The sequence below is a fragment of the Rattus norvegicus genome, chromosome 1 (assembly GCF_021556685.1).
Source record: "Rattus norvegicus strain SHRSP/BbbUtx chromosome 1, alternate assembly SHRSP_T2T, whole genome shotgun sequence".
NCBI classification, from domain to species: Eukaryota; Metazoa; Chordata; class Mammalia; order Rodentia; family Muridae; genus Rattus; species Rattus norvegicus.
The window spans coordinates 152,841,794-152,859,946 of record NC_141534.1 but is presented as its reverse complement, the minus strand read 5'-3'; the positions used below and the strand labels follow the sequence as shown (position 1 = coordinate 152,859,946).

General features: G+C 33.5%; 1 protein-coding gene and 1 pseudogene across 1 annotated transcript; both read left to right on the top strand.

Moving 5' to 3' along the window:
* Positions 1-9,667: 9,667 nt before the first annotated feature.
* On the top strand, positions 9,668-10,675 carry Or14a257c (olfactory receptor family 14 subfamily A member 257C). The gene is given in 1 exon segment (NM_001000690.1): positions 9,668-10,675. A coding segment is annotated over 1 exon segment (1,008 nt).
* Or14e2-ps1 (olfactory receptor family 14 subfamily E member 2, pseudogene 1) lies at positions 17,011-17,405 on the top strand (annotated as a pseudogene).

The following is an 18,153-nucleotide window of genomic DNA, read 5'->3' as shown; positions in this document are numbered from 1 at the left end:
ATAGTCACCTTATATCTCAGCCACACAAACTATCATTCCTTTCTTTTGTTCTATGATCCTTTTGTGGATTTCTCTTCACACTTTGTCACTTACCTTCATCTTTTTATTATTTAACTTAAACTCCACAGAAACAGAAATTTTAATCAGAAATGCATTCCTTATTCCAGTCACTAAATTAACCACCCTTCTGTACAAGGTCTCTATAAATTTTTATAATATAGTGTTAATAGAGTGCTCTGTTGTGAATTACAACGTCTATATTTTTCTTGTGAGTAATGGAGTAACAGGAATGGATCCAGAAAATGTGGTACATCTACACAATGGAATACTGTTCTGCTATCAAAAACGGTGACTTTATGAAATTCATAGGCAAATGAATTGAACTGGAATATATCATCCTGAGTGAGGTAACCCAATCACAGAAAAAGACACATGGTATGCACTCATTGATAAGTGGCTATTAGCCCAAATGCTTGAATTACCCTAGATACACAGAACACATGAAACTCAAGAAGGATAACCAAAATGTGAATGCTTCACTCCTTCTTTAAAAGGGGAACAAAAATACCCTTGGGAAGGAATAGGGAGGCAAAGATTAGAACAGAGGCTGAAGGAACGCCCATTTAGATACTGCCCCACATGTGGCCCATACATATACAGCCACCAGACTAGATAAGTAGGATGAAGCAAAGAAGTACAGGCTGACAGAAACCGGATATAGATCTCTCCTGAGAGACACAGCCAGAAAACAGCAAATATATAGGCGAATGCCAGCAGCAAACCACTGAACTGAGATCGGGACCCCCGTTGAAGGAATCAGAGAAAGGTCTGGAAGAGTTTGAAGGGGCTGGAGACCCCATATGAACAACCAACCAGAGCTTCCAGGGACTAAGCCACTACCCAAAGACTATACATGGACTGACCCTGGGCTCCAACGTCATAGGTAGCAATGAATAGCCTAGTAAGAGCACTAGTAGAAGGGGAAACCCTTGGTCCTGCCAAGACTGAACCCCCAGTGAACGTGATTGTTGGGGGGCAGGCGGTAATGGAGGGAAGATGGGGAGGGGAAGCCCATATAGAAGGGAAAGGGAACAGGTTAGGGGGATGTTGGCCTGATAACCGGGAAGGGGAATAACAATGGAAATGTAAGTAAGAAATACTCAAGTTAATAAAGATTAAAAAATATTTACAGCTTAAAACATATTTCTGATTATAGTAAAAACGACACTAAATACAGATTTTATTAGTACATGAACTACCTTACAGGTGTTTGGAAACCGAGTGATATGTTCAGAGTCACCAGTATCAGCAATGTAGGGTGACAATTCAGAATGGGTAACAGGTCATCAGATCAGGAAGCGGCATCCACCACATTTTAATTATATCTGCAGTATGCTACAGAAAAGGAAGGGTAGTCATCACCTACAGAGAGCATTATTTCACAATGGTCTGTGATGGCTATTTTGGGATGACTATGCAACACCAATTTTGCAAAAAGTATAAGGTGGTATTGTGTTTTAACAGCTAGCTCAACCTACTTCTAGAGTTTGTGTGTGTGTGTGTGTGTGTGTGTGTGTGTGTATTTCAGTGTAACATCTATTTATAAAAAAGATTATGAAATTGAATAACATCAAAGAGAGTATATGGGACAGTTTGTAACTAGGAAAAAGAATCTAAAAATAACATACTTTTATTAAAATTTCAAAAACTAAAACAAATAAATAAATCTTTCAAAATGTTATGAAGGCATATTTATATAATTTTTATAATGCAATATGTATGTACTTTTGTGCAATATATAAATGTATTAATATTATATAATACGATATTATCTTTAAAATATAAAATGAATTTGTGTATATAACAATGTACAATTTTGTAACAATGGCATATAGGAAAAATATTTGAGAGCATGAAGTGTTAGTCAAGTGGCACAGAAAGAAAATAAACAACTTTTATAATTTTATAATTTATAATTTATGTATGACCCTGTATTGTATCATACTCCATGATATTGCTGTTACACATAAAACGGAATTTCAATAAAATATCAAGATTTTTCTGTGATTGCTTTTTTCTTAAAGTAATTGATTTTGTCTTCACAGATTCTCTTAAGAAAATTACTGGATATATCTCGTGTGAAATATATGGAATGCATTTTTTCCTAAATATTCCATACTTGTAGATGGAATTCCTTTTTCATTTTCTTCTTAAATATCTCACACTGAAGAAAGGGTGGTTGGAAAATTCCCCTATACATAAGAGGGGAAGGCCAAGGTAACAACCATATGTCAGTACACTTACCCAGGCATTCCTCTTCACTCAAAAGTGAGAATGAAGTGTTGTTAAATTTAAAATATGCAAAATCATATATACTTTGGTTAAATATTACTGTCTATAATGGAGTGTATAAGTCTTCATTATAACAAAATACCAGTCTTGCCTTTTAAAATGCCATTACTCATTTTGTCTTTTATCTATGTCATTTGCATCCCCTTGAGTACAGAGACTCTTAGAACACAGCTCTTAATTGGCACAAAATGACCAGATGTAATTTAGATAGGTAATGGTTTCCATAGGATGAGTAAGAATGGACCCAGTTATAATTCAGCATTAGACACAGGTTGAAAGACCAGACAGTGTGTCACCTGAGTCATCTGATAGTGTGGACATGATAATTTAGATAATGAAACACTGCAGGAAATATACAGATAATTTCCATCATCTGAAGTAATATATCTGGCACCTGTATGGAGCTCAGGATATAATTGTCTGTAATTTTCACAACCTAAAAGAACCACATATTAAATCTCCCATTCTTTCTTCTCTTTAAGATCATACAGTTATCTATGAGAGATCAAAAGAGAATACAACAGTAACCATCCTCTTCAAAAAGTAAAATTTGATTCCAAAGTATTGAAACAAAAAATGCAATACTTTGAGTATCCATTAACTATCAAAACATAGAGACTAAAGCAAAGTGTTCTCTTCAATATCTACATTCAAATGCAAATGTCAACTTTAGTTTCATGAATTTATAAAAACCTATGCATGTCTTTCAATTACTTTTCATTTTTTTCAAGATTTAGAAAATTTTCATCAAAATATAAATTAGAAATCATACTCAAATATTTTTAAAAATACAAAATATTTAACAGCATGTTTCTCCATATTTTAATGGACATAGGAGGATCCTTCACAAGTTGGTTTCTGTGTACTCAAACAAAGAAAACTGATGATGGACTTAGTTGTTGACTGAGTCTCTTCGATAGTCCAGTGAATAGTCTTTATGGAAGACTGGAGGACAAATACTAATGTAAGAAAGGAATGATTGGACATTTCTAACAAATTTATGTCTAAGATCTATGAAAGGAATGAAGAAGGTTTCCCATCATAATTTCATAGTGGATAAATCCATTCCTATATGAAGCACACTAGGTATGAGACAATGCAAAAGAAGGAGGTCCATGTATCATTCACTGGACCATAATAAGAGTTTTTCCCAGAATTCTGAGAATTGTGTACACAATGAAATTTTTTATCTATGCTTATATCTTCATTTATTAATCGAAAAGTTTGGGTTATAAACATCAGGCAATTGTTGGACCCCATTGTAGGGAGATGCCAAGTTATGAGACCAGTTCCTGAAGAATTTTTAGGCTACTATTTGAGGATTTTAGTTGTAACTATTTCTACACATCTGGAAAATATTTTTAAAGACTATCTAATATTCACAGACTTCCTTGGCAGACTGAATGTCAGAAAGTGTAGTTTTCCTATTTTCTCTGGGTGTTGAGTTCTCTTGCATATCCCTGCACAGGTAAGGGTTCTCTGTTTTGGATACACTTGAGCATATCCTTGTCATCTGGCTGAGACATCCCATATCAGTTCTCCAGTCTACTTATATCTAACTCTACCTTGATCTGAGCAAATCAGAAAGTTTTGTGGACCTTGGATGAGTAGATCGGTGAGAATTTATCTTCACAGATGGCAGAACAGGCAACATTACTATCTTTTTCACCCCTAGGATACAGGTTTGAGGTTGTGCACTCCTTGAAGCCCCTTGATCCCAGCATTCTTCCCCACTGTCTGTGGTCCTGAGAGCCCAGATACCTTGAGGTTTTTTCTTGGGATTTCACTGCAGCCTTCAGAAATTTGTTGGGGAATCCACCAGAGAAAGAGAATCTGTACACAGATTTAAGTCAAGAAAAATTATTTATTGGTTATTTAGAGACTATATTGAGCATTTTGAATCCCAGTATAGGCCTTATCTTTTAAGCACAAATACCATATTCTGGATGGGCATACTTTTAGTTAAAAAGGACAGTTAGCCAGAACTACAGAATCCAAAAAAAATATGCTTTCCTTGAATAAGAAGTTTGATAATTAGGTGCTTGTTTTTATATTTGCAAGTGGTTGTGCTACATGCTGAGTTTGATGGCATTATTGTTGCTTACATGATAGCGGCAGGTGTGCTACAATTCAACAGTCATCTAAATACAAAATACATTGAACACGTCTATAAAAACCCTCAAATCTCAACAATTTTAACATATTCCAAATCCCAGAAAGTCTCTAATATGAATACTTGTAAATTAAAAATTAATTACTCACAAACAAACTATCATTCAGGATAACCATTCCCATTTTTAAAACTGGGAAAGGAGATAAACAATGGTAGACAGGACAAAAAAGTACAAAAATGAAAACAAAAACAAAATGAAAAAAAGACCTCAAAACCCAAACAGGGAAAACACCAAATCAATCAACTCAATGTATAGATCTGGAGCACTTCCGTGGCATCCTTAGAACTCCATGAGGTTTGGAGGTTCCAGAAAACCACATTTTGTACTTTTGGCAAATGTATCTCTCTAAGAGTAGCTTCACACTGGCTACTAAGGGATTCTTGGGCAAACATCTCACTGTGTTGGCATATCCATTGCCCTAGAATCTCCACTGTAACTTGGGCTTTATCTTCATGGCTTTGTGCAATGACCTCCCAGGGCTATGATAATGTAACCCAATCCTGACACTCATGCATGACATCATTGATGTTCTTGAACTTGGTATACCTCCTCAGTCCAAAACACTGATATTTTGCATGCTTTTAAATTAAGTGTTCAATTATTCCATAAACCTGAGATATAACCTGGCCTTATCTGCCCTTGATAATGTGTTGAAATGGAACCTGTGTAAATGGTACCTGGAAAAATACTCTCTAAGTGACTGCTTTGAAGCTGTATCTCTTAGTTGCATTCTCAACCAAATCACACATAGTTTTAAATAAATCTGAATGTTTGTAAAATACAACTGTTGATAAATAGGAATTGGTTTTCTAGGTACATTTTCTATTGTATCAGTGCAAAGCATGAAGCTTCTAATTAGTTTCACTTATTTTATAAAGTAACTACAGATTGCTATCTCTTCACTCACTTCTCTACATCATTAACATTACTCATGTTCTTTGTTACAGAAGGTATACATTCATTTTTAAATTTGCATTTCAGTTACAAACATCAGTTGATAGGATTATAAATAACAATGTGCAGCCTTAATTTTATATTGTACTGATTTTTTCTCCATCGAACAATTTAGCACATTTCTCTGAATTCAGTCCCACTCAAGAGTTCAGTTCACATGGACACAGCCAGATTCTCCCTCTGTACACAAAATTTTGCTGCTAAAACAGCCCCACCAAGTGTCTGTGTTTCATTAGTCCCAAATATCAGATATGGAGCTGCAGTAACATTTGATGATTCTTTGACATTATAGTTTTGTTTCAAACTAACTGGTGTGTGTGTGTGTGTGTGTGTGTGTGTGTGTGTGTGTGTGTGTGTGTGTGTGTTTGTGTGTGTGTGTAAAATACTGCCATCCCATTCATCTTTGCAGTGGAAACACCTATACTGTGCTGTTGTTTACTTAATATTTGTAAGTTATCTTTTGATTTTATAAAGATTCCAGGTTGGTGCGTCAACTAAAGTTTCAAAAGAAATTTGAAGAGAACACTCTGAAGAATAATGGTGCTGTTAAAATTTTATCAATCTTAAAAGAGAAAATGAAATTTACATTGAGTAATGAATATGAAAGTTTAGACACCAGGAGTGGCATGATATTGTATAAACATTATACCTATGAATATCAAGTAGGCAAAGGATGAAACTATCAGAGGTTAACAGTAATTTCAAATGCATGTGATATAGAATGACATTAGAAATAAACTTGACATATTCATGATGGTCTTTCAATATGACCAAATGAACTGGGAAGTGCATTTTGAGTGGAAGATGTTACAATTATCTTGAATGTGACTTTTAATTGAATAAAGAAGAAAGGGTGCAAAGATCATCAGCCTTGTCTTGGCATGTGTCTTCTCTGCTTTGTAATTTCAGGTTGAATGTCAACCTTACAACTGATAACATGTCTCTTCTGCCAAAATATATTCCTATGTTCAAAACATAAGCCAAATAATATGTATTTAGTTTAACATGTTCCTGGGGAAGGTATGAGCCAATTTCTTCATGAAGTTTTCTATGTGTTTTCTGGGGAATGATCAGTCCTTCCTACAGAAAGTGCCAATTATGGTAACACTAATTGTCTTAAGAGAAAAGTAAATAATAAGAAAGGCTGTTAAAAAAGATTTTCCTTTGGGGAGTATTAAGCTTGTAGCCGAAGGCCTTAAAAAGATCTGTTAGACAACTTTGGATTACACAGTGTTTCAAAGGAAATTTCAACAAAATTTAAAACATGATGAATGATTTTCTTACGTGTATTTGATTTATTCTATGCTAAGAAATGATTAAAATTTAGCAAGTATTTTGAATCTTATCAGAGGTCGAAATTGTAACTACATGTCATGATTACAAAGTTTTTCAACTTTTATATGATCATTCAACAATCTTAAATGTTAATGTGTACGAAATTTTTTTCTCCTCAACTGGATCTCTTGGAAGTCCTTTCTACACATGTCTGATGACTAATCCATATTCCAGGTATTTGAACAATCTGAATTAATTTCAAATACATATTTCAAATTTATGTTAATAAAATACTATAATATTCTGCTCCAAAAAATGATTTTAAGTTCCATATACGTATATATGTATGTGTATATATATGTATATATACACATACATATGTAACATTTGATCCAATTTAATAAAGAGTGAATCAATGTCTAAATGTAGTAACCAGTAATGTACTTACAGGATATAGATTGAATGTATACAGGATGTCAACATGTGTTGGATCTTACTACAACATTATCAAAACATAGTATGTTCAAGAGAAATATGAAGGCACAATTGGAGGAAGTATATTGATGTGGTGGTCTCTCAAGGTTCCTTCACAGAAAAAACATACAGAAATGCTTACATGTTCATAGTACACATGTATGTATGTGAGTGACTCAAAAATTTTCCTAATTTAGATCTTTTCTTCCCTGAAGACATATTTCTTATTTTAATTTCATGTGTTTTTTATTTTTATGCATTTATATGTGTGTACACTGTAAATGTCTTTTACCTATAAAATCCAGAAATAGGTGGAACTGGAGTCACATACAATTGTGAGCTATCACGTTGCTTTGGAAAATAAACTCACATTTTTTCTAAGAGCAAAAAGGGTTTTCATCTCCTGAGCCAAGGCTACAGTCATTCACGTATTTTTCTTTTCTTTTTTCTGTTTTGCTTTTAAAAGGCATTTTTGAGTATATGATATAATTAAAATACTCCATTTCCTTACATCACTCTTACCGTCACACCATATACCTTCCCCCTCATTTCTCTTGTTGTTTTGGTTTAATAAGATATTACATGCATGTGTTTGTGCATTTGTGTACATGTATACACATGTAGAGAGTCTATCTTGTAAGCATCATCTGGCAACAAATTAAAAGCTGAATTCAAATGGGCTGAGATAGAAAATAGGAGGTGGGGCACTGGCAGAAAGACAGAGGATTCTGAGAATTGTTGAGAGGATAAAAGGAGATGCAAACTGATTTGAAATATATTCAAAGGAGATGCTGGAGGAGATCCTGAGGGACAATCCAAAGAAGGCTCAAAATGAGGAAGAGGTAACTAAGTGGTAGAGACAGAGTAGTTTGAATGGGTTAAAAAATTTATGAGTAGGGGTTGGGGATTTAGCTCAGTGGTAGAGTGCTTGATTAGCAAGTGCAAAGCCCTGGGTTCGGTCCTCAGCTCAAAAAAAAAAAAAGAAAGAAAAAAAAAGAAAAAAATATGAGTTATCCAAGTAATGAGCCAAAGTTTATGGCCTAGGCATTTAGTAATAAATAATTAGACACAGAGTTTTTATCCTGGAAACAGGATAAAAGATTTATCTAGAAGAAGCAGATTTATGATTTTACACACACACACACACGAACCCTCCTCACTGGGGAAGTCCATCTCTCCCATTTCTAAGGAGGTTCTAACTCTCATCTATTAGCAAACTCATTGGTATCTTCAATACTTTAGGGTTTTATAAATTTAAGGTGATATAAATGTTAGACAACAAATCTATGCTTACTTTATCTTGTTTATATCCATGATGACAGAGATATTTAGTTATATAAGTTATAATATATAATATGAATATGGCAGAGAGTTTACAATTACATCACATGCCTATTTTACATACAAACTTACTGTGATGAATAGTATTATTTTCTTAAGCAAGGGAAGTTAAATTGTTTTCTTATGAAAATCTTATGGCACAGAAGCTTGGTTTTTTGAGCGTTCCTGCAAGTTAAAAGTGTTTAATCATCAAAGAAAGCAAATAATAAACAACTTTAAGTGTCAAGAAAGAACTTAATAAATATAAACTTTTATCAACGTATTTGAAAGGAGGAGGAAGAAGTCATAGATTATTACATTCCTGGTAAAACTGTGACTTTTTTGACGATTATCTCTGTTCTGAACATACTGGATCTTAAAGATTAATATTGAAAAGGGTGAATAGAGATATATCTAGAGAAAACTGTTTCTGCTATGAATTAGAATGATCACTTGAACCACACTGTGTTTAATCTTTTAGATAATTAGGGTAGAAGGAGACAAATTGGTACATGGGAAATGACATTCCTGTTAAGGGTCACAGGATCATTACTGAAGAATATATGTGAAAGAATATTTTGTCCAAGTAAGATTTAGTCAACAATGAAAGAATCCAGGTTCTTCTCAAAGGGTTCAGATAACATGAACAAATGTGGCAGTTGGCAATATTTTGAAAATATTACAGGTACAAGAAGATTCTTATTAACATAAGGCAAATCCTTGTTAAAAGATAAGTCTAGCTATATGAAACATAGCAGTAATCTGAACCAAGATTAAGACAAAGGAGATAAAGCAGTGTAAGGAGAGGCTTGAAGGTTTTCCCTACAGAATGACTGCAATTTCAAGGAAAAAGTAAATTCTATTAAGAAAGTATGATATACAACTAATAATTTTTCTAAAAATGTATAACAAAACATGGTACAATAATTACAAATGGTAAATTAGTACAACTTACTTATCCAGTAAAAGTAGGACCTTATAGAAAGATAAAATGAGAGCTATAACAATGTGATTGTATCTATGTAGTGTCCTGGCTCCATTTCCACTGAGCATTTCTGTACATCAATGATTGATTTTTGTTTACTTCTCATATCTGACAGGCAGTGGAAGATCCTAGCATGTCCAATGTCTCTAGAATTACAGGGTTCATCCTTATGGGATTCTCGGATGTTCCTGAGCTACAGACTGTATGTGGGCTGTTCTTCCTGGTAATGTACTTAGCAGTCATAATGAGTAACTTCCTCATCATCACTCTCATCACCATGGATCTGAAACTCCAAACGCCTATGTACTTTTTCCTAAAGAATTTGTCCCTGTTGGATGTCCTTTTTATTTCTGTTCCAATCCCAAATTTCTTTATCAATAGCATAACTCACAATAATTCAATTTCTATTCTGGGTTGTGCCCTGCAAGTGATTTTAATGACATCTTTTGCATCTGGGGACTTATTTGTCCTAACAGCAATGTCATATGACCGCTATATTGCCATCTGTTCTCCTCTACATTATGAGGCCATCATGAGTCGCAGTAACTGTGTGCTGATGGCAGGTGTTTCCTGGGCTACTGGGGTACTCTTTGGAACTTTATACACAGCTTGCACATTTTCCATGCCCTTCTGTGGCTCCTGTGTGATCTCACAGTTTTTCTGTGATGTTCCCTCATTATTAAGGATTTCTTGCTCTGACACACTTGTGGTCATTTACACAAGTCTTGGAATTGGTGTCTGTCTGGGCATATCTTGTTTCATCTGTGTTGTGATCTCTTACTTTTACATTTTCTCCACTGTGCTGAAGATTCGTACCACTAAGGGTCAGTCCAAAGCATTTGCAACCTGCCTTCCCCACCTCACTGTTTTCAGTGTTTTCATTGCTACTGCTTGCTTTGACTATCTGAAGCCACCTTCAAATACAGCATCAATTGCAGATAGAGTGTTTTCTGTGCTGTACATTGTGTTGCCTCCAGCACTTAATCCTGTGATTTATAGCCTGAGAAATACTGATATCAAGTGTGCTTTGAGGCGTTTGCAACAAAATCTTTGCCCAAGGAGGTTACTTCACTTAACAGTTCAAAGTATCTGTCCACGGTACAGTGGCTCACATTTTACAAACAAGTTTTATAATTATTGACTCTCAAATAATGTAGATACTCATATTTGCCCTGAGAAAATAAGTACATAGATGAAGGTTAATATGATCAAAAATCAGAAAATTATATCAGACTAACCTATAAACTTACAATACCAGTTCATTCTCTTATATGATATTGCCGTTCTCATTTGGGAAATATATCTTTCTAAAGAATTGCTAATTTTTGCTTTCTGGTAAAGCTGAATGGATATTTCGTCATTTGATAACCCATCTACTTCCTTTAAAAACAATACAAAGCAACAATTAGAACAATATATTTGAGATGAAGCATGTATACAGTCAAATTTAATTCACATGAAATTTCTGTGCTAATTTTTCTAATAATTAGAAAGAATAGGCAAGAAGCAACACATTAGGCCTAGAGTGAAGTAGGCTCAATTTTTAAGGAAGTATCAAATTCTGGAGGAAAAGACAAACCTGGAACAAGATCATAGAGGACAGGTTCTAAAAGACAAATATCGACCATCCAGGTTCAGCCTATTATCTAAGAGACACTGGAGAGTTGGACATTTGTAAGTATGTTTTTCTGCACTTTCTCTTGATTAGAAATATTATGTATATATGAGAGTAAGAACTATTACAAGTATAAGTAATGAGTCTAAATAACCCTACAAATTCTAAAGACTTTCAAAAACACAAGATCCTTTCACACATTACATTAATTTACAATTATATATGTAACATATATAAAGAGTGAAGAAAGCTATCTCACCTGTGAAGCTATCTGACTTTCATACATTGAGAATGAGGCTTGCAGGTACAGCGTCACCTGAGATAAATCTGCAGAACAGGCTGAGTGTGATGCTGGGCTAATGGTACTGGAATGCCGGTGATCCCATGATAAATCTCAAACCCTAGACAAAAAGCTAAATTTTTCACAACCTTCCCCTTCTGCATTTGACTTCATCTGTCCTTGTTGTTCACTTGTTACTGTTTTTAGAATGCAAAGATTTGCTGGGTGCCACTGAACATCTGAAGTACATTTTTTTAAAGATCTAACATACTCCTTGCGTTTCAAGACAAAATTGAATCATGAACTTAAGAACTTTTTATTTTATTTTACATTTTGTCATTGTATGTATTTGAGGTGGTGAGTACATGTGAAGGAGGATGACATCAAAAGCCAGAACAGTTCATATGTGCAAAAATGATGGGTAATTCTGGATAACTCAATGTGATTGCTAGAAACAAAACCTTCAACCTCAGCAAGATCTGTACCTGTTCCTAACAAATGACTCATCTGTCCAAGGCACCACAGATATTTGTACAATGTTGTATTAAAAGTGTTAAGACTTTAGAATCTTTTAGAGATGTACTAAACACATTTTTGTAATGTTATGTTTTAAAGTGATGCATTTAAAAATAGAGTTGAAGAAAAGAATGATATGATGTGGCTAATGTTTTTTAAATGTCTCTTGAATTATGCGAGCAACTAAGAAAAATAGGTTTTTAGTGTAGATATGTCTTTAAGGGCCTTTCTGGAATGGATTGTCCCTAACAGGAAGATGTACCCTGACTGTAGGTAACATTCTTTTCTGATTTGGCAACTTGCTTAGAAAAGAAAAATAAGAAGCTGAACAGAGTACCATTAGAATGTGATAATTTCATTTTCTGCTTTCTGACTGTAGACACACTGTGACCAGCTCTTACATGATCCTTCAATTAAGCTTTCTTTGTTATTTGGACTATATCTGCAAAAATGGGCTAGAATCAAGAATTTGTTTCTCTTGTTGACTTTTTTCTAAATATTTTAAAACAGCCGGGAACAAAGTGATTAATAGATGTCTGACAGGAGTCTTTTTCAGAGTTTCTAATTTTGTATTTTGTATCATGTTTATTTTTAAACTGTGATGTCTCCAGTTATAATGCACTATATAATTGATATAATACATAATTATTCTGTTTCTGCAAGATATGAGCATGTTTTTCATGATATATCGTAGTCTAATTACAATTGGCTGACTAATATAGTGTGTAGAAAGGATCAATAATTGTAACTTTCTAAAGATATGGAGTCTTCATAAAAATATCCAGAAAGATTGCCATTAGGGTCATTAAGGGAGTAGCCATATGACTTAAAAAATTTGTTAGAGACATATTGACTATGTAAAGTTTTGAATAAATCACCATGCAAGTTTATAAAAGGGTAAAATATTTTCCTCACTGTTTATACTTGTATTATCCTGATAAGAAAGCATAACAATTTAGCTCTGAACTGGGTTTTCTCAAAACCTTAAAGATGTAACAATATGTTATATTTTCTGTTTCTGAAGTGGGCAACGTATCCTATTTTCCTTTTAGGTAATCTACAGGTACATTAAGCTTTAATGTATATAAAAATATTTCCCTCCTCAAGACTACCTGCGAGAAAATCTCCCTACATATATCTGATGAGTAACTCTTTCTAGGAACATGAAGAACCTGAATTGTTCTAAGGCTCAACTTTTAAATTTCCATTGGTTAATGTTAAAATACATTGTCTAAAACAATATTTAAAATATTAGAAATGTGGAGAAAATTTGGTGTGATATTGAATGCAACGTAATTTAACAGTGATTTATTCACCTTTATGTTTCCTGGTAGTTTTCTTTATGCATATAGTAGGTATAGCCTAGGAAAAATCCTGGATCTTAGCCCTCTACCACACATTCTTCTTGTGTATGCAGACAGTTCTCTGAAAATATAAAAATGGTATCCATTTTCATATCTCATTCAAGGTATATTTATAAAATGCCATGTCCAAAGATTTTTTGTCCTATATATTCTTCGTTTGAAAGCTTAAGACTTGAAATTATCAACCAAGGTCTTTTAATGCCCCAAATCATCTAATATGAAGAATATTTTGTTGTTAGTAGAATATTTGTTCATAATTATCTTTGACTCCTCAACTGGAGAATAAATTTATGTAATAATCTCTTCATTATTTTATATTACTCAGTCAATATAACACACACAAACACACACACACACACACACACACTCACAAATACACACACACACAAATAAACACCCACAGGCTTATGTTAAGGCCTGTCCACACAGAGAAGAGATTTCTTTTCAAGAAAAGATAACTAAAATGAATGTAATCTAGTAACACACAATAAACTTTTAATGCTGAAAATATGCAAAAAGTGATTTTAAAACAATGTGACATGTTAAAGAAAAATAGTCAAGGAAAAAATGGGATATGTTTTTAGAGTTACTTTAAAGAAATCCCATAACATAGATATTCTGGCTATAGTAATTAACAGCAAAGTAAAAATAGGTAATATCCAAATAAATCAACAAGAAACATAATAGTTAATATTTATATAAATCAAATAGAAAAAAGAACAGTAAAGTATTGAAGAGAAATTTAGTAAATAAAATGGTAATGGAGAGAAATATGTTCAGAAATAATAACAAGGACACCAAGATTAAACAAAAGAAGAGCACAAGAATTTCCATAATTGTAATTCTGGCTCAAACTGTTGTCTGGTTGATTTTTCACTATGTTCTGATTAATATTAGCAATGTGATGGTAATTGGAGTTGCCTACTTAAAGTGGCAATACTTGTTTATTGTAAAGAGAAATGTTAAAATAAATTACCTTTATTTACTTTCAGTGTATTTACAAGTCAGATGTATCGTTTGGAAGAGGGGAAATTTGTTCTATAGTTGATGGTCATTTCTTCTCATGGCATCTGTCTCATTAGTGAATCATCTGCCTACAAACCTCTACTATTCAAGCAATGCTTATCCAAAAAGTATAGATTTCTTAGGGATTACCCAATATCTGTAACAGATGATTTAAAAGACAGAAGTAATAAAATTGGAAATACCTTAGTAAATTCATCTTTCTTCAACCTGAGAAGAAGATTATTACTGGACGAATTGAGGTAGAGACCATGATTGCCCTCAGAATTGAAGAAAATTAATCAAAAAGTTTAAGACAATCAATCGCAAAGGAAATAACTGGAGATATGTTAAGATTTTATCTTCTATTAGCTTTGCATTGTGTTTTTTGCAGTGGTTTTAAGTATCTAAGTCATTGTTATACTTTCCTAAATTTTTTTAATGAAACCTGTTAAGAAAAGAGCTAACACAAATGTTCACTCAATAGGACCAAATTCTGTTGCCCAAATGTAGAGTAAATGGTTCTCAACCTGTTGTTTCCAACCACTTTGCCAAGCTTCTATATCAAAATTATTTATATTACAATTCACAACAGTAGCATATTTACAGTTATAAAGCATCAATGAAAATGTTATGGATAGGGTCCCCACCACCTACAGAAATTTTTTAATGTGTTGCAGATTAAGAAGTTTGGAAGCTACTGCTCATAGCCATATTACACAAATGCAAGCTTAATGTACAGGATGAAAATAAATTCAAAATTTTAATTTTTCTTCATTTTACTTTCTTTTGCTTTCATTGTTTATGAATATTGATGTATATTAAATGTACATGAGATTCTTCTTAGATACATCTGTAAATGAGGTAATGATCATATCAAAGTTCTTTTTATACTTATCTTTTAATTGTCTACAATGATTCTCTTATCCAAACTTTTAAAATAGTTTGTAAAGTTAACTTTAATATATGCAATATCCAGTAAAGGACAATTCATTAGTATATGAATGGAAAGACAACTTAGTAAAAACAATGAAAGTTTTTCTAAACTGTTTATGAAAGTATCCTAGAAATGAAACAAGACAATTTTATATGACAATTTTTTATGCTACTCTGATGTTATTTGAAAATAGTACCAAGTTAAGGTTTCATATCTCACTTTTAGTAAACATATATAACATGTTCAGACCTTTAAGGAAAATTTGATTCTAGGAAAAAGAGAGGGGGGAAAATAGATCAGATTGGTGGAGAGAGGAATGTTAGAAGACAGTGAACATCAACAGTGTGAAAAAACAGAGAGAGAAATACTGCGAATGTATAGAAGGAAGAGAGAGAGTGGAAGCATATGAAAGGGAGAAAAAAAAGAAATGGCATTTTTATACAAATGTAGTAGTACATTAAACAGTTTATTGACTTTTCTCTGTTCAGCATTTCTGTACATTAGTGTAGTTATTTAAGACATTATGATTTGCTACTCATTACTGCTGATTGACTGTGAAGAAAATCAAGTATGCCCCATATTACTGCAAAAACAAGATTTATTCTACTGAGGTTCTCTGATATCTCTGAGATATAGACAGTATATGGAATGTTTATCACACTGATTTACTTTGAAACCCTAAAATTTAATGTGCTCATCATTACTTTCATCACACTTGCAGCTTCACAGATCAATGTACCTTGTTCTGTAGAAATTTTCCCTGTCGGATGCCTTTTTTTTCCTGTTACAATCCTAAATATCTTCATCACAACAATTCTATATCTATTCTGGGTTGTGACTTCCAGGCACATATAGGTGTGTGTGTGTGTATGTGTGTGTGTGTGTGTGTGTGTGTGTGTGTGTGTCTGTGTGTTTCTCTGTGTGTATATAGGTTAGATTGATAGATTGATAGTATAGATATAGATATGATATGGATAAGGATGTGGATATAGATATAGGTATAGGTATAGATATAGATATGGATATAGATATATATGGAGAGATAGCTATAGTTATAGATATAGATGTAGACAACTTGGGACTTCCTTGCAGTTTCCGAGTTTAAGTCAATCATGTAGCAGGGAACATGTCAGCATGCAAGCAAACATGGTGCTTGAGGAATAGCTGAGAGTTCTATATTTGGATCCTCAGAAAGTAAGAAGAGAGACCTTCCATGATTTGAAGTCTCAAAGCACACCTTTAACAACATACTTAGTCCAAAATGCATCAACATACAATAAATTTTCTCATGTAGTACCAATCTCCATGATCCAGAATCTTAGTTAGGATTTTATTGCTGTGAAGAGACACCATGACCATTGCAAATCTCAGAAAGGAAAGCATTTAATTGGGACTGGCTTACAGCCTCAGAGGTTTAGTCTATTATTGTCATGGCAGCAAACATGAATGAAATGCATTTTGCATTATGAAATGGCTATAAGCCTATGAGGGTCATGAGTGGAATGTGGTGATTTGAATAAAACCCCCATAGACAGAGGCACTACTATGAAATGTGGCCTTAATGGAGTAGGTGGCATTATTGGAAGAAAATTGGCTCTCTGTATTTTTCCCTCAGGCTGCCAACTGAGATGTAGAGCTCTCAGCTTCTTATTCACAACAACATCTACCATTGTTCCATGCTACTTTCCAGATGTTTTAGTTGCTTTATTTGCACCTGGGGAAGTATTTGTCTTGTTGGCAATGCCATGTGATTGCTATGTAGCAATGTTTTCCCTTTCTCTATGATGTTCCCTCATTACTAAGTATTTCCTGTTCTAAAACACTTGAGGTCATTTAAACAAATCTTGGGATTGGTGTTTGCTAGGCATGTCTTGTTTCATCTGTGTTGTGATTGCTTACTTTTACATTTTTTCTACAGTGTTGATGATTCCTACTAATAAAGGTAAGTCCAAAGCATTTGCCACCTGTCTCTTTACCTCATGATTTTCACTGTTGTTATTGCTACTGCTTACTTTTTCTTTGTGAAGGCGTACCATCATTTGCACCATCAATCACCTCCAGGCAGTTTTTTGTGCTACATACTCTGTTACCTCCAGCACTTCTCCTTTAATTCAAAATGTGAGGAACAGTGATGTCAATTATATTCTAAGGATGTAGCAGCGAAATTTTACACAAGAGACTAACTTTTATTAACATTTCTCGGTAATTTTCAGTGTTATAGTGCTTCACAAGGTACAAGAAAGTTTGTAATTCTTAGATTAGAAAAACAAGTGTAGATACTTATATTTTGTCATGAGTAAATAAACACTAAAGATAATTCTGATTGTCTAAATTCAGACAATTATGCTATATGAGAACAACATGAAAAGTCAGTATACAATTTTCTGTTTTCTTATGGTACATTTATTTTCATATGGATATTGGCCCTCTTTCAGATTTAAAGTGTATAAATATCTTTTTGAATCTGTAGACTCTTTTGCTCTATTGATGGTATCCTTTGCTTTACAAAATTATTTTTTAGTTTCATGAGGTTCAAATTAATAACTTTTAACTTTAGTGCTTGAGGCACTGGTGTTCTTCTCTGGTAGTTGTATCCTATTCTTAGGATTCAAAGATATTCCTCACTTTACCTTCTAATAGATTTAGAGTATTGGGTTTTACAATGAGGTCTTAGATCCACTTAGACTTGAATTTTGTTCAGAGTGATCAATGTGAATTTACTGGCATTTTATTACATGCAGGCATCCCAGTTAGAACAACACTATTTTTGATGATGTTCTCTCTGTCCAAATTCATGGTTTTGATTTCTTTCTGAAAACTCAGGTGTTTATGGGTGTTTGGGTTTATTTCTCTTTCTTTCATACAATTTCACTGACCAACCTCTCTGTTTCTGTGCCACTACTAT